Source organism: Hyaena hyaena, unplaced genomic scaffold, assembly GCF_003009895.1.
Source record: "Hyaena hyaena isolate Hyena2069 unplaced genomic scaffold, ASM300989v1 scaffold_1354, whole genome shotgun sequence".
Taxonomy (NCBI): domain Eukaryota; kingdom Metazoa; phylum Chordata; class Mammalia; order Carnivora; family Hyaenidae; genus Hyaena; species Hyaena hyaena.
In genome coordinates, this window is record NW_024081997.1 from 264,084 (window position 1) to 290,156 (window position 26,073).

Here is a 26,073-nt window from a genome sequence, read left to right on the forward strand (position 1 = left end):
CCAGGCTCTGAGCTGGCAGTCAGCACAGAGCCCGACGCGGGGCTCGAACCCACGAACCGCGAGATCATGACCTAAGCGAAAGTCGGACGCTTAACCGACTAAGCCCCCCAGGCGCCCCCATGACGGTACTTTTAATTTGAGGTAGGTTTGTTCACTTTGACTGTGAGTCAGTTTTTAATATTAGGAATTCTAATCTGTCATTATCTTGTGGTTTCTCACTGAGGAAAAATGGTTGGATATGTCTTCTCCACCTGAAAATCGTAAAACATTCATACACACATACACACACGTGTGTAAGTGTGCACAGGCACACCATACACACACACACGTACTGATATGATTCTTATGTATATATCTCATATCCACCTGCATTTTTCTTCACATACAAAGTAGCTCTTGAAATAAGTCCCCCTCTTCTATACATGTAAAATGCTACCGTCCTCAGAAATGACTCAGAGGTGTTCAAAATCGTAAGAGCTTTGATTTCTCAATTCAACTAACCAGAAAAGAAAAAGGAAACAAAACCCCAAAGGCCCCCAAATGAAATTAGTCAGTTTACCTTTCCTGATAATAAAAAATGATTAATCTGCAAATGTAGTATCTCAAATATTAATACAAAAGCTGATTTAAAAATGCAGTAAATTGGGTTCAGTAATAACGTGAAACTTCCTGGTCATCTATAGGAATTCTGGCCGTTGTCTGCACGTGGACGGGGTCTGACCGACCGACGGACAGGGGCTGACTGTCCTCATCAGTCAGCACAAGCGCAGAGTGTGCGCTAACGCCGGGCAGGTGTGCTCGGGAATGCTCCGTGTGCTAACGCCGGGGCAGGACTTCAATTATATTCTAAATACAACGTAAGAACCATCAGTTTTGACTCACAGCGAAAGTTTGCTTCCCGGCCTGCTTCACAGTCTGCTCCGTTTCTGGTAACGGACCACACATACCAGGGCAAGCGGACACAAACCATCCTCACAGCGCCAGAGCGTCCCTGGTGCTCGGGGCAGGTCCCCAGGGGCCACAGGCGGTGGGCACAGGCGTGAGGTGAGTGGTAGGTTAGCGCTCTGCAGGGCGCGGGGCCGCTAATCTGAGGGTCTCCGGCCACCCCTCCTCTAGGGACCCCGTGTGTTCCGTGGGCCACTTTCATTTCCTGTGATGCCTGCTGGTCTCCAGGCGTGTCATCCTGCTGCCCGCGGGCAGACACACGCGCTCTGGGCGTGGGGCTACAGCTACTTTCATTTCAAACCCGTGGGGAGTCACCTCTGTGACATTCGGCACCTTCCTTCTCTGGGTCGGGGCTCTGAGTAAGTGGTTGAGCTTTTGAGATGTCACTTAAAATGGCAAGAAATGAATCACAGTGAAATCTATAAAATCCGAAACAAATGTAAAACAGGCTAAGATGCTGACAGGCAGTAACAGCAATCACTTAATGGACGTGCCTCCCAGTAACGGAACTTGTGCAGAAGACTGACTCACGGGGTCCCCGTGGACGTGGGAAATCGGCAGAGGGCTCCTGTCCGGCACAGAACCCCGTGCTCGCCTCACCACCCTGCCCTCCCTGTTTCGTTGCCTCCAGGGCCGGGCCAGCTTGGGGGAGAGAATAATTTGCACACTTACACACAGAACTGAGCTCAGTGGCCCAACACTTGCTGGAAGGCTGGATCAGGGGACAGATTATGCGGGAGAACAGACCAACTGTCGTGTTACCTCCGTGGCGGTGTGGACGGCGCCGTGGAGGCCTGAGGGTGAGGCTGGGCTGAGTCTGGAAGCGGATGAGCAGCTGGGCACCGCCGTTTACTCATTTCCCCAACGTCGACCGGGCTGGACGGGCGTCAGGCACCCCAGAACCATGTGCACGTGGGCGCCCAGCTTGACTTCCACCTGTGGACGGTCTGTACCTGGACTGTGGCGTCAGGCGGCCTTGGCCTCTTCATGACTCTTGGGTTTTGGGGGGAGTGTTGACTGTATTGGGTCTGGGTGTGGGCTGTACAAATGTAACTCCTACGCCATCTTCTGAACACTGTCGCGGGGGCACCCGGTCCCAGACCCCGGGCATCTCCACCGTGGGAGAAGGAGGCGGCCTCAGGTCCCGAGGACAATCCAGCATGGACACGCAGGGGGCCGGCAAGGCAAAGGGGAGGAAACTCCTTAACGTGAAAATAAAGGTCATAACTCTGAACACGACCTGATTCCTGCTCACCATTAAAACACAGCCGGCTTTTCCTTTTCTTTCCCGTGGTTTGCTTTAAACGTACACAATCGTGGTATGAGTCACAAACTCTGAATGTCAGCCCCGGTCGGTGGCCATGTGCCCAGTGGTTCACGGCCCCCAGACCACGCGAAACTGTCAGCAGCCTGAGCCCCCAGCCCTGCTAAGCACAGCGGTCACCCGTGTGAGTCCTGATACTTTGTAATTGTCCAGCGTGACCCGAAGCTCACACGGAAAAGGCCAGTGGGCGCCCTGCCTGCTGGGGCGGCCGGTCAGGTTTGCGCCCGGCTTCTCGGCTTCCTACGTCCTGAGGACAACTGCCCAGTAACGCCGCCGCCTGACTGCGTCTTCGCTCCCGCTCGCCTCCCTTCCCCGCTGTCCCCCCAGCACACCAGCGCTCGCCCCGGGGTGGCTCCGCTCCCCGTCGGTCCCTGACAAACCCGACCATCTCTGTGTAAGGCAGAGGGGAGGCCTGCGTGCAGTGAGACAGACCGCGGTGTCTGCCTCACCCCACTTCCCGCCTGGCATCCCCAGCTCCGGCACTGACTTCACCTGAACAAGGTAACAAAGACGTGGTTTGCGCTGCTGACGTGTAAGATGCGGGTGCAATTTAAAATCTGAGCGTGCGTCCTGCACGCTAACGAGAATGACAAACTGCAGGTGTGGGGGGCGTCACACCGCTGTTTTGCTGGCCACCGCGTGCGCCAGGCACGGGCAGGGAGGACACAGAAGCCGCATCTCGGTCTGGGGCTCTGTCCTCATGCTCATGGGTCATGGTGAACGACTCTGCAGCGCCGGCAAGGCGCAAAGAAGTGGGTCCCCTGGTGCCGACGCTTCACGTGGAGGGGGCGGGGCCAGACAGCGGAGCCTTGAAGAACACAGGTCGGCACTGCGTGGGTCCACTTCTACGTGGACTTTTCTCAATAGACACAGTGCAGCACTGCACATGTATTTTCTCTTGCTTAGGATTTTCTTTTTAAATTTTTAAATGTTTATTTTTGAGAGACAGTGTGAGCGGGGGGCGGGTCAGAGACAGGGAGACACAGAATCCAAAGCAGCTCCAGGCTCTGAGCTGTCAGCACAGAGCCCAACACAGGGCTCAAACCCATGAGCCGTGAGATCATGACCTGAGACGAAGTCACATGCCTAACTGACTGAGCCATCCAGGCGCCCTGCTTAAGATTTTCTTAATAACATTTTCCTCTAGCGTATTTTATTATAGGAACACAGGATATTCTACATACAGCATACAAGTTATGTGTTAATCAACCCTTTATGTCATGGGTAAGGCTTCCAGTCAACAGTAGGCTATTCATAGTTAGGCTTTGGGGGGAGTCAAACGTCGTACGCAGACTTTCGACTGTCAAGGGGTCAGTGAATCCCAAAGCCTGTGTCGCCCAAGGGTCACGCGTGCATCCAAACTTAGCTGGTGCTGAGGGCCACCTTTTCACAGTTCATGGGAACACCTATTTCCCAGGGAGTTTCCCTGCTTCTGGGTTAGAGACTAGTTACACTTATCAGCCATCTGTCTTTGGACAGGATCAGGAGGCACGTGCCATTGGACTTGCAAGAGGAATCCATGTCCTGTCCCCTCCCTGCCACCGGAACCGCTGCCTACAAACGCGCTTATAAAGCTTCAGCAACAGCGCAGGCCCTGTCGCGATTTCACACAGACACACACGTCCACGCACACACACCTCTGGGAATCCAACCGCCATCACCTGAGGACGCAGGGCGGCCGTGACTGGCTCTACGATTCACTGACGTGGAAATCACCCAGATAAATAGCCAGACGTCTGTTTTTTTAAAAAAAGCACAACATGTTTCTAAAGGTCTTGAAAACCAGCGGCCATCGATCTGACATCTGCAACTCAGGAACGTGAGGCGGCCACGGGGGACAGAGCAGCGGGGGCGGCTTACGTTTGGAGATCGGCCAGCGGCCTCGGTCCGACGGGCTTGAGCAGGGGGTCCGGCCGCATGGCCGCCGTGGGGGACGTCTTGGGGCTGGAGTCGGACTCGGCGCTCTCCTCGTCGCCCATGGCTTTGATGTAGCTCCCGCTCCTCATTCTCCGGCAGGGTATCTCCTGGTCCTTGCCCCCCGGGGGGCACCCCCCCCACTCGTCCTGGGGCACCTAGGGGAGAAGAGACACCGCACGGTCAGGGGCTCGTCGCGGGGCGCAGGTGCTCTGCGGTTCCCGGAAGACACGCTCCTTGCGGCCACTTGTCACTGGGAGTGGGGCTGTCACTCAAACTCTAGGGACATTAGCGGACGGTCGTTGTTTTCCTCATTAAAAAGCTGATGGACAAACAGGGAAAAAGTGAGAGAACAGGAGGGACGGTGGAGGAGAGACAGGCACCTAGAAAGCAACACTGCTTACGATTCTGATTTACCTCCTGGTACAAAAGGGAATCACGCTGAGCAGACTGGGGGCACAGCGGTCTCCGGGCCGGGGACGGGGTGGGGGGGGCGGGTGAGGCTGGAGGTCAAGGGGCATCGGGCGGGCGGGATTCCCGCGCTCGCTCACAGACCCGACAGGCCCACGCACCGCCAGCTCCAGGCTCCGGGCTCCGCCCCAAGATGGGCGGGGGCAGGGGCACAGGTGGGCACCTCAGAACCCGCCCGCCACACCTGGGACCCAGGCCTCCCTCCGCAAGAGCAGAAGTCCAGACTGACAGTGCCTGCCGCCACCGGCACCTGTCCCTGCAGCCGTCCTGCGTGGCCAGCACCCCGTGGCCAGGACCCCGTGGCTCCCGCACGCCGGCTCGGAGCACCTGTCCCTGCAGCCTCCGTTGGGCCCCAGAGCATCCGTCCTACGTGGCCAGCACCCCGTGGCCAGGACCCCGTGGCTCCCGCACGCCGGCTCGGAGCACCTGTCCCTGCCGCCCCGGGTTGGGCCCCCCAGTGTCCGTCCTACACGGCCACCACCCCGTGCACCTGTCCCTGCTGCGCCGAGTCGGGCGCCCTGAGCATCGTCCCAGAGGCCAGCACCCCGCGGTCCCCGCATGGCGGCTTCGAGCAGCACCTCTTCAGTGGGAGGCGCCTCCTTCAGTTCCTTCAAACACCTGACGGCGGTATCACTCTCGCACACGACTTCTTGCACAGACGGCCTAGGACGGGAGAGCGGCGGGGCCCACAGCTCCTCCGTGAACTCTGCAGGCGTCTGGACAGTCCCGGGGCTGGGGGCGTCCATGGGTCCCATCTGCACGGTCCTGTTTCTAAAACGGCTCAGGCTCGCGGGAGGCTCGTGGACCGGCAGCAGGAGCGGGCGGCGGAGCAGCCCCAGCCGCTGTGATGAGGGGCGGCTCCCGCAGGACAGAAGCCTTCACTCAGCTCTGGCCACATGGCGCTCTGTGGCTGGGGGACCCACACGGGCCAGTCACTGCGGCTGCAAACAGTGCTAGGATGGGTGGCCTCTATGACCTTTCCAGGGAGCATTGCTGAGCTCCTGTAAGTCGGCGCTGTGGGCCGGTCCGCACACGGGTGTAGACGGACATGAGACCGTGTCCGAAGAGCTAGAGGGCGGAAGACCTCGGCCTGTTCGCGCTGTCTGGCCCAGCGAGTGGCTTCCCTGGAGGTGTCTGCAGACTGTCAGATTCAGTGCCGGGACTGGTGAATTAGCCACTAGGTAAAGGAGACACGGACAGCATCCCATAGGAGGCAGCTTCAGTACTTATCACAATCATTCAATGCCTACGGCTCGGCCCCCAAGATAACTGCAGAGGAATATGTATTTAGTCACAGAAAGAGGCTCATGGGGGAGAAAGAAAGCAGTTTTTAAAATACAGTCTGCACTCAACTTTTTTTATACTGTAAAAATAGACATGCCTGCATAATGCCTGGAGACAGAGCTGGGGAATGGGGAGTGGCGTCATCCCGGGAGAGCGACTGTGGGCTCCCCAGTTCTCGTTATTCTGGTATTTTCCAGCTTGCCCACTTGGAGCGTATATTGCTGTTGCAATAGAAAATAAACTTATTTTTAATTTAAGAAAAGATCGGTCCTCAGGGCACCTGAGTGGCTCAGTTGGTTAAATGTCCGACTTCAGCTCATGCCGTGATCTTGCGGTTTTGTGAGTTCGAGCCCCGCATCGGGGTCGCTGCTGTCAGCGACCTGCTTCAGATCCTCTGTCTCCCCTCCCTGCCCCTCCCCTGCTTACACTCTCCCTCCACCCCCTCTAGAAAAATATATAAAAAAATCTTTCTCGTGTGTTACAGCAGCAAACACATGCAGCAGGCGCTCCAGAGCGGCGCGTCCTCAAGCGTCACCCGCCTTTGCGGTCTCCAGTGGGGGGGCAGAGGCGCCCGTCTGCTAACAACACCCCAGCCTCTGCAAACCCACACCAGTGTTGGCTGCGTTTGGTGACCACTGCCCACCAGCACAGGACGAGGGGGGAGGTCTGTCATTTCTGAGTGGGTGTTTCCTTGAGGCGGGCCTTCGGGAGCGTTTCGGAGCCTCTGGTTTTCGCCATAGCGACACCTCAGCACCGTGTGCTACATCACCTTCTCTTCCTTTCAGGTGTTGAAATCAAGGAAGAAAAACAGCATCAGACGCCGCGTGTCCCGCAGGGAAATGCCTTCTTCATTCACTCAACAAGTTTTTTGCTCTAAATGTGTACCAAGTACTTAGTCGCTGGGGATATTGTTGAGAGCAAGACAGCTGGGCTTCGGGAGCCGGGTTTCCGCAGGGCCGGACGGCAGCCCTAAGCGGGGGCCGCCTCCAGGGGCCATCCTGGGGGCCTGGGAGAGTCCTGGCGGTCACACACTGGGAGGGCACCACAGCACCCCAGGGCCAGAGATGCCGGGTTTGGGCAACGCAGGAAGCAGTCCCGCCCAGTGAGGACCTCACTCACGTCCCGTATGATTCTGAATGTCTCTCGTCCCGCCTACACTTACTTAAGCCTCGGTTCTAACCCTGTGTTGTATGTAAATCAGAGGTGTGTGTGTGTGTGTGTGTGTGTGTGCAGTTTTAATGAGCAATAAATTTTTCAGGAATGCAACTAACCGTGTAAATCAAGGGAAGGGAGAACTTTGGTTTGATGTTTCACCAAGAATTTTTTACCACTTCCAAGAACCCCAGAAGGTGGGCGAAGCCCGGTGTGTTTGTAAGTGCCCCCACCCGTCGCACCGGGAGCCTGAATCACGGCGAGTCTTCAGCCAGGAACCTGCTTCCGAGCACTTCAGTCTGAACACTTGCCATTAGAATTCACGCTTTCTGTTCAAAGTGACCCTCCTTTTATTTCTCTGTTATATTAGAGTTCGGGCACGTAAAGACAGACGTATCTCAAGCAGTGTGTGTAGATCATAGTGTAGAAGTTCAGCTTAGAACAGTCAAGGGCACATTATGAAACCTGTTATAAACGAGACACTTGTTTTGATGAGTTCATGAGCCATCGTTTGGGGCAGGGAGCTGTTTGAACAACAACTACATGGATGAGTCCTCAGCATAAGGAGTGTGCAGAGAAGGTGGGAGGTCATCACAATCCGGGGGGGGGGGGCACAGGGTGCGGGAGGTGGTGCACGCGGACCCCGTGCTTGGTCACCAGCCCAGGGAAGACGGCAGGCTCGTGAGCACCCCAAGGCCACCTGCCCTGTGCCGTGTGGTCACATGGAGAGTTCTCAGCTGGAGGCGAGGGGAGGCTTTCCCTCTGGGACATTGGGCAACATCTGGAGACAGGTTTGTGTCTTCAAAATGGTGGCACTGCTGGCGGCCGGTGGGCAGAGGCCAGGCTGCCCCCGCAGGAGAGCGCCGCCCAGCCCGGCGTCGGCCTGCCGTCAGCCGCAGAGAAACTCCGGAGGCCGGGCGTGCGCATCGGGCCAGGTGGCGCGCTGGCGGTGGACCCGGGTCTCGTTAGCGGGGCCGGGGCTGCCTTGTCCCTGGCTTACTCCTGCGTGTCGGTTTTTCCTCTGTGCCGCTGTTCGGCCGCCGAGTTCGTTTTCCTCGGGCCACAGCGGTTCCCGTTTCTTCCCCAAGACCGGGGCAGACGACGGACAGAAGCAAGACGCGGCCCGGGGCCGTGGGCCTCCGGCCGGGCTCCAGCCCCCTGTGAACACGCCGCCCCGAGGGCGGGGCTCAGCACCCCCTCGCTCACTCGGTGAGTGCCCTGGTGCTGCTGCGGCCACCGGCCCGGACACCCTCTCCTGGGAAACCCACGGGCCGGGCCGCGGGAGGCGGGAACAGAGAGGGACCTCACTGCGCGGAGAGGACGTGCCCGATGGGGCTGCGCCAACAGTCGCCTCAGGCCCCTGGGCCTCCCCACTCAGTCACCGCTGCTCGTCACCATAGTGACTCCTGACTGTAAACCTGGATGACGCAGAATGTTCCCTCAGGCCACGGCGCAGGCTCACCCAGTGACCCGCGATCTTCGAGGGGCTTGTACTTCACTGTCGAATCTAACCCCAAACGCCGACCGACATGAGATCAGCCTCAGGGCCGACAAACACTTGAAACCCCAACTTCCTTCCACAAAGAATTCATCTCAACAAACATTTCCTGGAAGCTGGTCACGGCGGCACGGGGCAACTTCAGGTACAAAGGGACCTGGTGCCAGTGGCCTTTCTGTGGGGCTGTCACTCGTTATTCCCACCCCGAGGGCGGCTGTGGGGTGTGCTGTGTGGCTCTGTGGTCCTCAGGACCCTGCCTCCTGGGGTCCCCCCGCCTCACCTCCTGGGACGCAGCACCACCATGGCCCCGTCAAGAAGCCCTCCAGGTGAAGTCTTCCCAGGGGACGCTATCGCTTCCGGACTCGCCAGCCTGGTCACGGGGATTCCGCACGGGGCGGGAGTGACACATGGCTGCCGTAGGGACGGCCACGTGCGTGAGGAGACCTGACCTCCTGGGGGAGTGGGCCAGGAAGCACATGGAAACCCTGCGAGGGGCAGGTGGCGGGGCCGGGGGGAACCAGCCGTTTACACAGAGACGCGGGGGTGACAGAGATGAGCACAGAGTGCTCGTTACCAGGGACGCGGCAGCTCAGCAACTTGTAAAGGCGGCCCAAACAACCGACATTTCTGTGTGGCCACGATGCCCAGCCGTTTCCTAGGGTGATGGGTCACTGGGGACAGCCGTGGGGGGGACTGGCTGTAGGGGTGTTCACGTGACCCCAGCAACCCCACACCGCAGTGCACACACTGATCCTCCCCCGGCACCGTGGTGCACACACACAGACCCTCCCTGTGGTGCACACGCACACGGACCCTCGCCGCGGTGCACACACTGACCTTCCCCACGGTGCACACACACAGACCCTCCCTGTGGTGCACACGCACACGGACCTTCCCCGCGGTGCACACACTGACCTTCCCCACGGTGCACACACACTGACCTTCCCCACGGTGCACACACACTGACCTTCCCCACAGTGCACACACAGAGACCCTCCCTGTGGTGCACATGCACACGGACCTTCCCCGCGGTGCACACACTGACCTTCCCCATGGTGCACACACACTGACCTTCCCCGCGGTGCACACACACGGACCTTCCCCGCGGTGCACACACACGGACCCTCCCCGCGGTGCACACACACGGACCCTCCCCGCGGTGCACACACACGGACCCTCCCCGCGGTGCACACACATGGACCTTCCCCCGCGAGGCGCACACATGGACCCTCCCCGCGGTGCACACACATGGACCTTCCCCCGCGAGGCGCACACATGGACCTTCCCCGCGGGGCGCACACACGGACATTCCCCAGCACCGTGGTGCACACACATTGACCTTCCCCACGGTGCACACACACTGAGGGCATAGTGGCTGAGCTCAGGCTCCTCCCGCCGGCCACACCAGCTGTGCTCCTTCTAGAACTGAAAGGCCTTCGGCATAGCCTGTCGGGATTAGCTTTCCTGAGGAGGGAGGAGTCCCTGGAGAATGCAGGGCCAGGGCGCACCCACCCTCCAGTACGGGATCAGCCTCCCCTTGTTCAGGGGACACCGGGCAGCTTCCTTTCATGGCTCCCAAGGGTCCCTCATAACGTCAGGGGACAGGTGCACCTCTCACCCCACGCGGGGTCCCTGTGACTTACCAGGGCCCGGCCGCCGTGGGGGGGGGGGTCTGCCGTCTCCCAGCCTGCAGCCTGTGGGGCTCACGGGTCACAGCCGGCCGAGCAGGTGAGCATGACCGAGGGCAGGAAGAGGGGCGAGTGTGTGGGAGCCAGGTTAATGCATGGGCGGTGGGCAGCTGCTGGGGAGGGGTCCGGGCGGGCAAGTGCACGGCCCCCGGCCCTTGGTCACAACGGACCTTTCACCTCCGATCCTGTGGAAGCCAATGGCTGGTGCTGAGACCCCTTTCAAATGCCTGACAAAGAAACAATAAAGAGGCTCTCTTTGGAAAGACAGGTGGTGTCTCCAGACCACGTAACAGGTCTAAAAACAAATGCAATTGGGAAACATTGCATTAAATTTTTTTTAATGTTTATTTTTGAGACAGAGAGAGACAGAGCACAAGCAGGGGAGGGTCAGAGAGAGGGAGACACAGAATCCAAAGCAGGCTCCAGGCTCTGAGCTGTCAGCACAGAGCCCGAAGGAGGCGCTCGAACTCAGGGACCGCGAGAACATGACCTGAGCTGAAGTCTGACGCTTAACCGACTGAGCCCCCCAGGTGCCCCGTGGGAAACATGGCATTTTTAAGAAGTACTTTAGTTGCATGCTTGATCTTCCCGCTGAACTTTTATATGGAGGCCGGAGCCCCAGCTCTTGGGGAAGAGGGTTTGAGGTGCCCCCCAGCTGTGTGCAGACGACCCGCACTTCATTCTCCTGCTACTTTTCTCTGATTGTTTTCTCAATGCGAAAATACGGAGGTGTTTCCTGTGTAGATGCCAGACACCGCAGCCACAAAATCCCCAAGGCCGCCGATTCACCAGGAGGCACCCACAGGCTGGGTGAAGACACCCAAGGGAGGAGGAGGGGTGGAAGGGGGAGCCTGGGTGGGGAGGGGCCTCGGAGCCACGTTCCCGCCCGGGGAAGGTAGGTGTACCTGCGTGTCTGCCCTCCCCAGGCACCTCCCGCTTCGCACACCGAGAACTGCCTGAGCTCAGGGCTGCCGTCAGCCCCCAGTCAGTGTGACGTTCATTAAAAGTCTGACCTTAGATGCTTTGTGTGCGGAGGTAGAAGAGAGGAAAGCAAGAGCTGTTTCAGAGAATGAAATGCACCCTGACTTTCCTTCTGCCTATTGTCTGCTTCGACCTCCTCAGGAACACAGAGCCGTCCTCTGGCGTGGACTCGCATCCGCACGGACCAGAGGGAGGTACGCGGCCCCCGCCCGCTGCGCGCCTGCCTAGTTTTCAGGGGGAGCGGGCATGAGCGGAACCTGTAGGCACTCACTCCCCCCTTGTTCTTGTTTGTATCCTGTGGGGTCCGCAGACCAGTGCCTCCTCTTCCCCAGCTGTGGCTGGAAAGAGACCTGGGCTCGCCAGCGTCGTCAGCGCCCCCGTCTGCGGGGAGGCCTGTGTGCACGCTGGACTCGGGTCCCTGATGTCATGCAGGACAGACGGCCTGGGGGACAGGCTTCCCTTGTGAGGTCACCGTCATGTTCACCCGAGTGACCCGCGGTGACAGCAGCAGGGGAGGGCGGGGCAGGGAAGGAAGGCGCTGAGCTGCGTCCTCCAGAGGGCGCCGTCCCCGCCCCGGCTCACCTCTGCTGCTGGTCTGTGGACTGAAACAGGCTTCTTGGGGGCCGGGTCCCCCTCGCCACCCGCCACACATCTGTGTCGGCACCACGTGTTCCGGAGTCTGGAACTTGGGCGGGGCAGCCCCTGTTCACCTTCACCCCTGCGGCAGCGGCTGGGAGGCTCTGGGAGGGTCAGGGGGGGAGCCGAGCAGTGGGACGGATGAGCACAGGCGCACAGGGACCCCAGGAGCCCGGGGGGCAGAGGGGAGGCGCAGCTGCACTGACACCGTGACGCGGCGCACGCGGACCAGGCCGAGGGACCCTGTTCGCCAGAGCTGGTTCCTCCGCAAAACAACACGTGCACGCGCGCGCGCACACACAGGCACACACACACGCACGCACACTGCAAGGGAAGAGGGAGGAAAGGGAGGAGGAACCGGTGAGCTTTTAAGAGACGGATGAACGGGTCCCAGGTAGCTCCTTATCTGGCTCAAGACCCAAACCGTTAGAAAGAAACCGGAGGCCACCGGGCGGGTGGAGTGGTAGGCGCATGTGCGAGGCTGGCACACGACTGGCACCTCCTGATGTCTCATGATGGTATCGCAGTTGTGCTTGTAAAGAAAGAGCCGTATCTTACGGTGCGGACCCTTTGCAGGGGACGCAGGAACGCTGGCCTGGCGTGTGGGGTCCCTTCCATGGGCGAGGGGTGTGGGCGGGACAAGACCCCCCTGAAGGGAGGTGGTGAGCGTAGGGGCGCCCCCCTTATGCTGCTGCCTTTACAGGGTGTTCACAGAGTCCATAATTAAAACAAATTAAAAACAGCAGCTGGTGGACAGAGAAAAGGGTGTTTGGTGAAGGGCAGGAGGGGCCCAGGGTGTGAGGCACCGCGGGGGATGTGTGGCAGGAGACGTGGCCTGGAAAGGGGCAGCTCTCGGAGGCCGCCACCCAGGGGCCCGAACACGGAGCCACAGCATCGCGGGGAAGCGTCCGGAAGACGCACAGAGAAGAGCGGGAGACTGTGCGCCTCCAGCACGGCCAGGGTCTCTCCGCCGTGTTCCCTTAGACGGGCAGGAAGGCCGCACGTTATATGGCCCGGGGGCCTGCTACCCGCCAGCCAAGGTGAAGTCCCTCCCGTGGCACCAGCGGCACCTCACCCCGCTGCCGGCTTGTGACTTGGAGTCAACGTGCCCGTGAAAGCGATCTGGTCAGCGTTTCCTTGCCAGACACAAGCGCTGGCGTTTAGGCAGTGCGCCCGGAGGGCACCTCTGCGGCCGCCTGCCACCCGCCTGCTCTGGGTCCAGCGCCCGGGGTGCGGCCGGCGTCTGCCAGCGGCCCTCATCTAGCGGCCAGGTCTCTCCAGGCGCACCGGGGACCGGGAGGGGAACACACGGGGTGGCGCTGTCAGGACGACCCGCACCTCCTGAGCTCTAAGGGCGCCGCAGGCCGCAAGCCGGGCTGGGAGGCATCTGTAAGGAAGGAGCCCCCCTTAATGGGAAGGGGCCGGCGTGCTGTGAGGGGGAGGCAGGTGGCACGCGGGGGAGGGGTGACACCTGCGCCCCGCCGCCCTCCGCCTGTCCCCCTCCCCCACCGGTGCGTGCCCCCTCCCAGCAGCGCTCTCGGGGCCCAGGCGCACTCCGCTCGGGCGCAGGCCGCCTTCCGGGGAGGGAGCTGGCCGGCGGCTGCGTGGGGGCCTCAGGCCGGGGCGCCCCCTCACCTGCAGGTAGTGGCACGGCCTCGGGGCGGGCTGGGCGTCCGGGGGGGGCGGCGGCCTGTCCAGGCGCAGCGAGCCCTTGCGGACGGCCTCCTTGGCCTGGCTCACCGTCAGCGTGGACCAGGAGCTCCGCTTCAGGTACCCGGCGTCGGGCGTCAGGGTCAGGCCCTCGCAGGCCGAGCACTTGACGTCGCTGTTGCTCTTGGACGTCCTCAGGGACAGGTCCCCGAAGGGGCCGGGCAGCGCGCCGGGGTAGCAGCGGGAGACGGCGCCCACGCGGAGCCGGTCGGCCACGCTGGGCGCGCGGCAGGTGCTGTCGCTGTCCAGGTTGTCGTCGGAGCTCCGCCAGCTGCCGGCGCCCGCGCGGGCCCTGCTCTCGGGCTTGCGCTCCTTGCTTCTACTCCGCTTGCCGTGCCTGGGGTGGTGCGCGTGCAGGGGGTCCTCCGCGCGGCCGTCGCCCTTGGCCCCGTTGACGTGGCCCTTGGCGGGGCCCTCGAGCGAGTGGGACTTGGTGAAGAGCTTCTGCACCGAGTGCACCAGGTGGCGTATCCTGCCCGGGCTCTCGCCGCGCGCGCCCGCGGCCGCCGGCGCCCGCTGGTACTGCAGCGTGTGGAAGCCGTCCCTGCGCGGCGGGCCCTGCTTCTCGAACTGGCCCAGCAGGTTGGCGGGGATGCGGGTGGCCCTGGCGCCGGCGTGCGGCGCCGCACAGTCGTCCCTCGAGTCGTAGTGGGAGCTGTAGTGCATCCTGGGGAAGGTGCTGCTGGACACGTGCTCGCCCAGCACCACGGGCATCACCAGGCACTCCGAGTGCACCGAGCTGCCGGGCGAGCAGCGGTGGTGGTCCAGGGGGCAGCCGTCCACCGGGCTCAGCAGGCAGGGCGGCCTGGCCTCCTGCGCCCGCTGCAGGTGCTCGCAGTCCTCGGGGGCCGCCAGGCCGCAGGTGTGTGCCGAGCACAGCGGGGCGGGCGCCCGGCCCCCCGGCAGCCCCTTCATGTTCCTGGGAGCCGGCGAGTACCTCCCCTCATTGAAGTGCGGCGTCGGGGACCATGAGTACTGCTGGTCTGTTGAGAGAGCACACAAAGCCGCGTCAGCCGCCGTTCTCACGTGTTGCAAAAGTAAATTATTGGACACCCCACCCAGGAACTATTTTATCCCATAATCAGGGCTCATTTTGGGGCACTGGAGAGGGTAAATCACTTTTTCTTATACCACACTGACTGCTCCAAAGTAGGAGACTATTAAGAAGCATTAAGTCTCTGGGTGCCCCGGGGGGCTCAGTGGGTTAAGCGGCCGACTTTGGCTCAGGTCATGATCTCACGGGTTCGTGAGTTCGAGCCCCGCATCGGGCTCTCTGCTGACAGCTCAGAGCCTGGAGCCTGATTCAGATTCTGTGTCTCCCTCTCTCTCTGCCCCTCCCATATTCTCTCCCTCTCTCTCAAAAATAAATAATAAACATTAAAAAAAAAAAAAAAAGAACGTAAACTCTGATATCCCTAAATGTTGGTCTGCAACCACAAGCAAGTCTTGTCTGGGAGATTCATCAGGTCTCTGGGCGGCAAGACTTTGTTCTGTTAAACAAATCAACCATTTAGGAGCAAAATGAGTTACATTTCAGTTACATTTGAGTGTTGTGCTTCAGTTTCAGAAGTGTAAAAAGTCAGATCTGCTATTTAATTAGTAATATTGGTCAGTAGGCTCGTGTGATATGCGCTGATGCAGTGATCCAGAACGGTCTAAAGCCACGTCCCTGCTGCTCAGGGGAGGGGAGGTGGCCTTCTCGAGGCCATCCGTCAAAACGAGGACCAAACCAGCATGTCCTGACCTTTCATTTCAGATACTTGGCTGTGACCTGTAACATTCTGCCCAGGACAGAAAAAGTGGTTTGATTACGTGGGATGCAGTAAGTCGTTAGGGGTCGCCCCCCGGAGGGGCTGGCTTTGTCGTGAGGCAGGCGGCTACGTGCTGCGGACGCGGGTTGGACACTGAGAACCGCTCGGGTTCGGGCCCAGGGCTGCCACCACGTGCTGTGTGAGTCCACGGGTTGGGCGGGCAGCCACGCTCCCTGTGCCTCCGCTTGCTCCGCGTGACAGGGAGACAAGACACTGGCAAAGCGACGGAGGAGGACACTGTGGTGCCGTCCGTTGTCACTGTTGTTATTATTGTAATTATCACCCTTTGAAACGCTCCTGGGTCGGCATCTGCTCCGTGATTGGACTGCAGGAGTCAGTGCTCAGACGCGCCTCTCCTCCACCCCTGCTCCCTATTGACCCAGGGTTTCTGTTTTAGGCCCAATTCAGAGCTTGCTTCTGAAGGTCACCAAACAGAGGCAGCAATAAACTCTGTTATAGTGTATGATGTATATGCATATATCCATATATAATATATACATATTGCATATAATATTCATATGCAGGAAAGAATCTAGTATATAATATGCATATATGGTATGTATAATGCATATATTCATATGATATGCACATATACTAATTTGCATATCATATATGCAGGAAAACAGACTCTAGTATATAATATGCATACACAGTATGTATAATGTTCATATATGTATATAAATGTATGTGTAATATATGCAGGAAATACACTCTCTTAAGGTTTATAATATGCATATATCATGTATATATAATATGTATCCATATATGCTATATAATATATAATATTCATATAATATATGCAAGAAATAGTATAGTGTAAAATATGCATATATGGTATGCATATATAATGCATATATCCATATGTGATATATACAAACAATGTTTAATATGCATAAGATTTATGCAGGAAATAGACCCCAGTATATAATACCCTAGTGTATACAGTGTATATAATGTCCTATCCATTGATCTGTATATAACATGTACGTAATACATGCAGGAAACACAGGCTTTCATGTGCATACATAGGATGCGTATACAAAGCATGTATCCACACATGCACATACGCTATGTAATATGCATGTAACAGGTGCAGGAGACACGGGTTTGGAAGCTGACTCCCACAGGAAACAGGTGGGAGAGGCGTGCGAACAAGCTCCGCAGAGAAGGGGATCCCAGGGCCTCAGCCTCCTCACCCCGCTGGACGGGCACGGACAGCTCTCTGTCCTGGGAAAACGGAGACCAGCCGGCTCCCCGGATGGGCCTGGGCTGCGTCCCTCCCCACAGCCCCTGCCACAGCCGCCGCAGGGGCGTCAGGGTGCAGGGACCCCTGAGGAGGCTGTGTCATGGTGCTCGACCCCGGGGTGGCCAGGCACCTTCTGCTGGCTGCCCTGGGGAGGCTGCCAGCGGCTGGGAAGCCCCGGGGCAGGCCTGCCGGCTCGCCCCCGGGCCGTGCCCTCGGGGCCTGGCACTCGTTGCCGCCTCCTCCCTGCCCCGGCTCAGGCCCCGGGTCCCTGTCACCAGGCCACCGCAGCGGCCACCTCCCTGCCGCCCCGGTCCTCATTCCCGCCCTCGCTTCCCCACGCACAGGCCAGCCGGCTCCTCCCTGCTCCGCCGCTCGCTGGCTTACTGCTGAGTCCTCATTTGTCACCCCGCCCCCAAGCCGCCCCCGGGGTGGCTGGCTCGAGAGACGGCTGTGTGCCAGCCCGGAGCACAGGCTGGAGGCCACGTGCTGACCGGTGGGCCGGCCGGACCCTCACTCCAGCCGCTGGCTGTCGGTGAAGCATGCTGCTCTAACCAAACGGAACGACCCCCGTCTCCAGTCACTGCTCTGCGGGCCCTTCCCAGGCAGCGTGGGTTCCGCACTCCCCGCAGGTCAGACGGCCCCGGGGGAGAGGGTGCCTGCCGCGCGGCGGTCTCGAGGCAGGACGAGGCTCTGGCTTCCGCGGGGCGCCGTGCACCACTTCCCTGGGAGGGGAGCTGTCTGCTGCCCCCCGGCTCCTGCGCGGCCCGGCCCCCTCCCCGGCCACTGCAGCCCCCGTGCAGGCCAGCTAGCCAGCCCCGGCCGCCCGCCCCCACCCCTTCCTTGTGCTGGGAGTGCTTCCTGCTCCTGACCAGAAGCCCCTCACCTGGGAGGCGCCACCTGCCCTGGGGTCAGGGACACCCGGGCCTCAGAGAGCCACCCACCCAACAGCGGACATCAGACAGACGCCGGGGGCGACTGTGGGAAACAGGAAAGGAACGGAAAAGATGCCAGGCTTCTCCCGGATCACTTCTGACCAACCCTCTTGGTGACTGACGTCAGGAAACGTCACCTCTGCCCAACACCTCCCTCTGACTAGTGCCAGACAGGGACTCAGACGTCCCCTGGCAGGCTCTGGACTGTTCCTGCCCGGCCGGCGAGATGCGGACACGCCCGACGAGGCAGGGGCACGATCTCACAGATGCCGAAGGAGTCGGGGCACGGCTCACCCTCCTGGGAGCGACGGGCAGCGGCCGGGCCGGGCCCCTCCCGCACGGCCTCGCGGTGAACGGGACCCCTTGTCTCCAAAGAGAGCCCCACTTCACTGGTGGGAGGGTCTGCCCTGTCCTGCGGGCGCTCCCGGTGCCGGCCTTCCTCAACAGCCAAGTCATAACTAGAGCACTTTAATATATTAGGCGGGCATAGTGTAGATTATATTATATTTTAATATAATTAAGAGCAAGTTTTCAAGGGAAATTCAATATCCAGCTGATAGATAGCAAAACTGTGTGCTGTAATCTAGACTTTACAGCAGCATAAAGTTGTCATCCTATTATCTTTTGCTTTATTTTTCCATTAACATGTAATTTAATACAATTCCAATCTTCCTCTATATTAAAAAGCACGACCATTATTGCTCCACTCACGTATCCTATTTCTGCCTAATGTTTAGCCTAGAAGCTACGTTATGAATGTGGCTACATAAAAGAACAGTACAAAAGATAAAAGTTTAGCTGAAATGAATTAAATTTGATTACGGAACACATCAGTAACACATTCTCATTTCTGCTCTATGGGACTCAGTGCCCTGACGTGTGCATGGAATCTGACGCGCTGCCTCCTAAAACTAATACCACTAATAACAACAAACAAGAAAATAATGTACAGTAAATAACGGCGATTCTAAAACGTGTAATAGGGGCTTGTATTATAGGTTGTTGCTTTTTTTAAGTCTCTGTAACTTAGAATAGATATTTGGGCGCCGGCAGTTTCTCTGGTAAGTGAGGGAACACACAAAATGTGGAAGGCACCTTAGCTCCCTCATTTCCAGCTGCTCACTACACCGTATTTTGTTCTGAAGCAACAGAAAACAGCAGTCTAATCCTCATTATCCATTAACTGTCTCCCCAAATTCAAACTACAGTGTAAAGGCACATTTTACCCTGGGATTTCACAAGGCTGTTGGCGTTCTCATTTGAAAAAGTATGTTTTGAGTGTAGGGATAAAAACTTAAAAAAACCTGCTAACCTGTCTGGCACTATCTCTGCATGTGGGCACGGTGCGCGGGGAGGCCGTGCTTGTCCACATGCAGCACATGTACACGCAGAACTGCACATGCACACACAGACCTGTACACGCATGCAGACCTGCACATGCACACACATGCACACAGAGCTGCACATGCACACAGACCTGTACATGCATGCAGACCTGCACATGCACACACATGCACACAGAGCTGCACATGCACACAGACCTGCACATGCACACACAGTCCTGAACATGCACGTAGAGCTGCACACGCATGCACACAGACCTGTACACGCATGCAGACCTGCACATGCACACACATGCACACAGACCTGCACACACAAGCAGACCTGCACATGCACACACAGTTCTTCACATGCACACAGACCAGTACACGCATGCAGACCTGCACATGCACACACATGCGCACAGACCTGCATACACAAGCAGACCTGCACATGCACACAGAGCTGCACATGCACATAGACCTGCTCACGCATGCACACCTGCACATGCACACACATGCACAGAGTGTGCACATAGCTCCAGATGGCCTGCTGCCAGCACCAGCTGCTGTCAGGTGGGGGAGGGTGCTGGGTGGGGGCCCCACTGACCCTTTCTCAGGCTGCTGGTTGCACACTAAGCCCGGGCCTGAGCCAACCAGGCTGGGCACACACTGTGGAGATGGGCCCGGGCCCCAGTTTTGGAGAAAGCGTGGAACTGTGCCTGCACCCCAGCCCTGGAGGAAGGTGCCCCCTCCCTGAGGTCCCGCCGCTCCGAGGACACCAGCTGTGTGTCCCGGGGGCCTGAAGCTCACTGACTCAGGCGAGCTGCCGGCCTGCACTTTCATCTGATTTTATCTGACCACCAGGCAGATGTCTCACTGTCTGTCAGTACGCTTGGCGTCCACCTGCAAAGGAGCATCCTCACTAAAGGTAGAAGCTAAGAGTAAAGGGCAGACCAGGCAAGACAACGCCAAACAGCACAGACTCGTAAGCGGACTGAGGAGCTGCTTGCTCGAAAGTGAAATATTCTGCTATAATGTATTTTTCCCCCACACCAGTTCAACTTGCCACCGTTTCTTCTGGCCTGTGCAGAGCTGTGAGGTGCCCTCCCTGTGCCCCTGGAGTTGCCCTGGCTCCCTTTCTCTGCTGCCCTCATCCTTTACCCACCCACCCTTCCTGCTACCCGTGAGCGGCCCCTGCCTCACATCCGTCTCTCGCACGTCTTCATGCCCATGGTCCCATCTCCATCCTGTCGTGACCTCACAGCGTATGCGTCAGCCGGGGAGCGTGCGAAGAAACAGCCGTGTGAATCTACTCCTGTATTTACCAGGTGAAGGCAGGAAAGATGTGTCCCGCCATATGTTAAGAGAACCCTACCCGAACCCCCATCAACAAAGAGTTTCCTCAAAAATTTAACAAGCATGGGGGAGGAGTCCATGATGCTCTGGACGAATGGACAGGTGTCCCTTATTCGTGGACTGATTTAACACAATTAAGGGGGAGACACTCCCCCAACTGCAGTGCAGACTCCACATGATCCCTATCAAAATCACAGCTGGCTTCTTTGTAGAAATTTAAAGGCTGACCCTAAAATTCATACAGACGGAAAAAGAAAACTAGGTGTAAAGCTGGAGGTAGGAAGGAGACGGTAAAGCTTAGAGCAGAGATAAGTGAAATGATGGACGGACTCAGTGAAACCAGAAGTTGGTTCTTTGAAGACACAATAGATTGACAAGCCTTTGGCTGGAATGGAAGAGAGAACACTCAAATGACTAAAATCAGAAATAAAAGTTGGGGGGGGGGCGCCTGGGTGGCTTAGTCGGTTAAGCGTCCGACTTTCGCTTAGGTCATGATCTCGCGGTTCGTGGGTTCGAGCCCCGCGTCGGGCCCTGTGCTGACTGCCAGCTCGGAGCCTGGAGCCTGTTTCAGTCTGTGACTCCCTCTCTCTCTGACCCTCCCGTGCTCACGCTGTCTCTCTCTCTCTCTCCTAGAAATAAATAAAAAACATTTTTAAAAAAAGTGGGGAGCCACCTGTGATGACATAAATAAAAAGGATTATGATACTAGGACAACTCATAGTAAGAAAGTAGACAACCTAGATGAAATGGGTGAATTCACAGAAATACACAAATTACTTCCAGAAGAAACAGAAAACCCAATCAGGCCATTAACAATAAGGACAACTGAATCAGGAATCAAAAACCTTCCAACAAAGAAAAAACGCAGGACCAGATGGCTTCACTGGTCAATTCTGCCAAACATTTAAAGAAAAATTAATGCCAGTTCTTCCCAAACTCTTCCAAAAAGTCGAAGAGGTGGGAACACTTTCTAGCTCATCCTATGAGGCCAGCATAACCTGATACGGAAGCCAGGTCAACACATCATGAGGAAAGATTACAGACCAATATTCTTTACAGACATAGATGCAAACATCCTCAACAAAACATTAGCAAACCGAACCCGGCAGCCTATTTAAAGTATTATATGCCGTGACCAGGTGGGGTTTATCCCGGGAATGCAAAAGTGGTTCAACACAGAAAAATCACTACATCACAACGGAGTAACGGGAAGGTCGAAAGAAGGAAACCTGTGACCAACACAACTGACGCAGAAAAGGGATTTGGTAAAATCAAATGACCTCTCTCAGAAAACTGGGAACGTAAGGGAGTTTCCTCAGCATGACAAAAGCGTTTATGGAAAGCCCGCAGCTCATATCATATTCGGTGGTGAAAGACTGAAAGCTTCTGCCCTGAGTCAGCACAACACAAGGGGTGTTCGAAACTGAACAGGGTAGTTCTCACCAGAGCAATTAGATAAGAAAAAGAAATAAGAGACACCCAAATAAAAAAAGGAGATGTATCTATCTCTATTTGCAGACGACAGGTTTCCATATAGAGAAAACCTCAGAGAATCCAGAAGGAAGCTATTTGAGCTAATAAACAAATTCAGCAAAGTTGCAGGTTACATGATCAAAACATAAAAATCAGTTGTGTTTATACATCCCAGCCAGGAACAACCCAAGAGTGAAAGAAGGAGACCAATCCCATTGACAATAATGTCTTCGAGAATAAAAGAGTCAGGACCACATTTCACCAAGGAGGTGAGACACTTGTATCTCGAAAACTAGGCAACATCACTGAAAGAAATTAAGGACTTGGATAAATGGAAAGGCATCCCATGTTTACGGATTAGATGACTTTCAGTACTACCCAAAGTCACCTACAGACTCAACATGATGCCGATCAAAGTTCCTGCTGGCTTTTTTTGCAGAAGTGGAAGAAACCTGTCCTCAAATTCACATGGAGATACAGCAGGTCCCAAACAACCAAAACGATTTGCAAAGGAGGAAGGAAGTTGGAGGGCTCAAAGGTCCTGTTCCAAAACTTACTATGAAGTTACGGTAACGAAAACAGTATGGCGCTATCCCAGGGGCCTATATATATATATATATATAGGCCCCTGGAAAAGAATTGAGCGTCCAGACATGAACCCATACATCTGTGGCCAGTTCAGTTCTGGTAAGAGCGCCAACATCGTTAAAAGAAGAGCCCCTTTTATAAATGATGCCGGGATAACCCAGTATTCACGTGCAAAAGAACAAAGCTACAGCCCTTATACTATATGCAAAAATGAACTCAAAATGGGTCAGAGAACTAAAAATAAGGGATAAGAGTATACAACTCTTTGAAGAGGACATCCGCATGTTTCCTTGGTCATGTGGATTAGAAGTGGTTTATAGACATGCCATCCAAGCTATGGGAAAAAGAAAAAGACAAAATGGATTTCAGAAAATTAAAAACTTTTGTGCTTTAAAGCAAGCTACTAGGAGAGTGAAAAAACAACCCATAGAATTGGGAGAGTTTCTTGCAAATATGCACCTGATAAGGAAATTATATGCAGAGTGTATAAAGAACACTTGCATCTCAATTATTAAAAAGGCAAACAACAGCCAAATAAAAATGGGCAAAGGAGCCAAACAGATATTTTTCTAAAGAAGATACATGAATGGGGGCGCCTGGGTGGCTCAGTTGGTTAAGCGTCTGACTTTGGCTCAGGTCAGGATCTCACGGTTCGTGGGTTTGAGCCCTGTGTCGGGCTCTGTGCTGACGGCTCAGAGCCTGGAGCCTGATTTGGATTCTGTGTCTCCCTCTCTCTCTGTTCATTCCTTGCTTGTGGTCGGTCTTTCTCTCAAAGTAAACACACATTAAAAAACAAAAGAAGATTCATAAATGGCCATTAAGTATGTGAAAAGATGCTCAACGTCGTTAGCCATCAGGGAAACGCAGTGCGATACCCCTTCCACACACCGGGACGTCTGTAATCAAGACGGACGGGGACAAGGGTTTGGAAGCACACAGGAAAGTCAAATCCCGTACGTCGCTGGAGAGGGGAGGACGTGAAATGGTCCAGTTGCTTTGGAAAACGGTCTGGCAGTTCCTTACATGATTAAACAGTTACCACACGACCCAGGGATTCAACTCCCAGGCACACGCCCGAGAGAGATGGAAGCCTGCGTCCACACAGAATCTTGTAGGCGTCTGTTCTCAGCAGCGCTGTTCACAACAGCCCCAAAGTGCAAACAACCCACATGTCTGTCACCTGATGAGTAAACGAAGGGGCCGCACCCATTCAGGGGAATGCTACGGGCAACAGGAAGCAAGTACTGAAACGCGAGTCCGTTTCAGTGCGGCGTCCGGCACGGGCAGGTCCTTAGGGACAGACAGCAGGTTGTGCCGGCCAGGGGCTGGCGCAGGGAGGACAGGGAGTCCCTGCTAAGGGTGTGAGGGATACGGACGCTCCAGGTGGATGGCAGTGATGGTCGCTGAAAACCACAGGTGGATGGGTGATGTGTACAATGTGCGCCACATCCCCACGAAGCGTATACACGTGAACAAATACCGACGATGGCAGGAGACATGAAAACACAAAGTTGAATATATTCAAACTTCAATTTACAAAGTGTTCCTCACGTGTTTTAGAATCCAGCAAATGACCGTTTAGTGGATCTAGGGAAGCACTACGCTTGGTGGCTTGCTTCTTAGTGACACGTGTGGTTGAAGCCGTCGGGCTCAGAGGCAAACTCGGGGCTCAGTGCAAAGGTCTGGAGCACGTTCACACACATCCTCTTTGTCCCCAGACTTTGCTTTCCTGATCGTGTGTTGTGATCAGACTTGTGTTCCATCGGGACGTTTTACGTGGCTTGGTGATTCGCCGTCCCACCTTGTTACAAATTTGGACAAGGTCCGAGTCCATCCATAAACCGATGAAGATGGTTCAAGTTGTGCAGCGAATGGCTGCAGCTCTTCGGCCCCCTGCCCGGGGCCTGGGGGGTGGGGAGCGTCAGGGCCACCTGGCCGGGACCCCGCACCCTTCAGAGTCCTCCACGCGGGCACCTGCCCTGGGACGCTCACGCTCCTCACATAGCGAGGCTCTGCCTTTACCCACCAAGGTTCCGAGGTCTTGAGATGCAGGCTTCACCCCAGAGTCGCCTGGGGTGCGTTTCAAGGGCAAATTCCCGGGCACGGTTCCGGGCGTGGCGAGACTTCATCTCAGGATGTGGGTCATCAACCCGCAGTGGCCCTCGGGCTCGTGCTCCTCACTGGTGATTTGTCACGTGTGGCGTCGTGCTGTCCCGCCAGCCTCCCGTCTCCCCGAGTCACCCTCCGCAGTTAGCAGAGTCCCTGCGGCCACCGTGCATCCCCCCTGGGGTCTGGCACCCGGTGACTATGTAAGCGAGCGACACCTGACCACACGCCCTGAGCACTTGGGTCCCCCGGGCGTGGGAGCCGCTGGCGCCTCTCGCCGGGTGCCGGGTGCCGGGCTCGCTGCGTCCTGCACGTTCGTTCCCAGCCTGCACGTGCTCGGAAGTGACTCCTCGTATTTGCAAGCGCTCTGAGCCCCTTTGAAGGAAAGGTTCTGCGGGAAAGGCCTGGCCGCGTGCAAGCCGTGAGGCACGGGGCTGAGTTGCGCGGCAAGCACCCCGCTGGAGCACTTCCCGTCGCTTCCTGGGCTTTTCTTCTTTAGATGTCCTTTATAAAACTCCTGCTGTTATAAAATCAGACCCCGTGGAAGAAACCGTCCACATCTGCGCGGTTTCACTCCATTTTCAAAAGCGCGACTGTGTTCCGCGCTCCCGAGATGTGTTTGGAGGTGAGATCAGGCCAAGTGTTGCTGAGGCGCGTCGGGGGCGGGAGGGGGGGGGGGGGGGCACGGATCGCAGGAAGTAGTTCGGGGCGCGCTGCAGAGATGTGAGCTAATCCACCCATATTTGGGGTGGATTTTGAAGGAGACAAAAGGAAGAGACACTTGAGGGTGAACAGCAGGCAGGAGGCAGGAAAGGGTGACAGGGAGGGACAGGGACACAGGGCAGCAGAGGGAGGGAGCGGCCGCGGGGGCCCGCAGAGTGCACCGCGGGCAGCGGTGACGCCCCGGGCTCCCCAGGAGCGCCCGCAGGCCCCTGTGCTCCCGCCGCCTGGGGTCCCGCCGCCCAACCTCCCCCCCCCTTTGAGCTGTGGCTATTGAGGCCACGGTGCCTGAGTCCCGGCCACGGCGAACCCCTCTTTCCGCCACTACCCTTGTGTCCCCGCTCGGTGTCTCTGAGCTCAGCCGCCTGGCCGGCTGGGACCCTCCGCAGGGCCCTCTCCTCCCCCGGCCCCTGGGGGCGCTCCTGAACTCTCCCACAGAGCTCAGTCTGTGCCGTCTCTGCACGGGATGGAAGGTTTCAGCTGCGCCCTTCCACCCCTCCCCCTCCCTCCCCCCTCCCCCACCTGTCCTCACACCTGCAAGCCATGCGCTCAGTGTCTGCGGTGCACCGTGCTTGGCGTCAGGAGTCGGGGAAGGAAGTGGGTGGACAGTCCCTGCTCTGAAGAGGCAAGGTCTGAAACGTGTGGTCTCGTAGGAGAAACCAGCACGGGGGCAAATCACCGGGGCAGAGCGCGTTCTGTGCGCAGAGAGGTGTGTACAGTGCAGGTGAGTGTCCCAGGTGAGAGAGATGGACGGCAGGCCGGGAGGTGATGCTGGGGCTGGCGGGAGGGGTGGAGGCAGCCAAGAGGTGATGCAGGGGTGAGAGGGACAGGCAGGCAGGTGTTGATGCAGGGGTGAGGGGGATGGGGCGGGAGGGGAGGTGATGCAGGGGTGAGGGGGATGGGGTTGGGTAGGAGG

The 26,073-nt window shown here is 57.3% G+C and overlaps 1 protein-coding gene across 1 annotated transcript in view; it reads right to left on the reverse strand.

Moving 5' to 3' along the window:
• Positions 1-26,073, reverse strand: part of DLGAP2 (DLG associated protein 2) — a 176,424-nt gene that overhangs the window by 90,636 nt on the left and 59,715 nt on the right. The window contains exons 11-12 of the mRNA XM_039223525.1: positions 13,529-14,586; positions 4,130-4,341 (exon numbers count right to left, since the gene is read on the reverse strand). Coding sequence (XP_039079456.1) covers positions 4,130-4,341; positions 13,529-14,586 — 1,270 coding nt within the window. The remainder of the gene's footprint in view (positions 1-4,129; positions 4,342-13,528; positions 14,587-26,073) is intronic.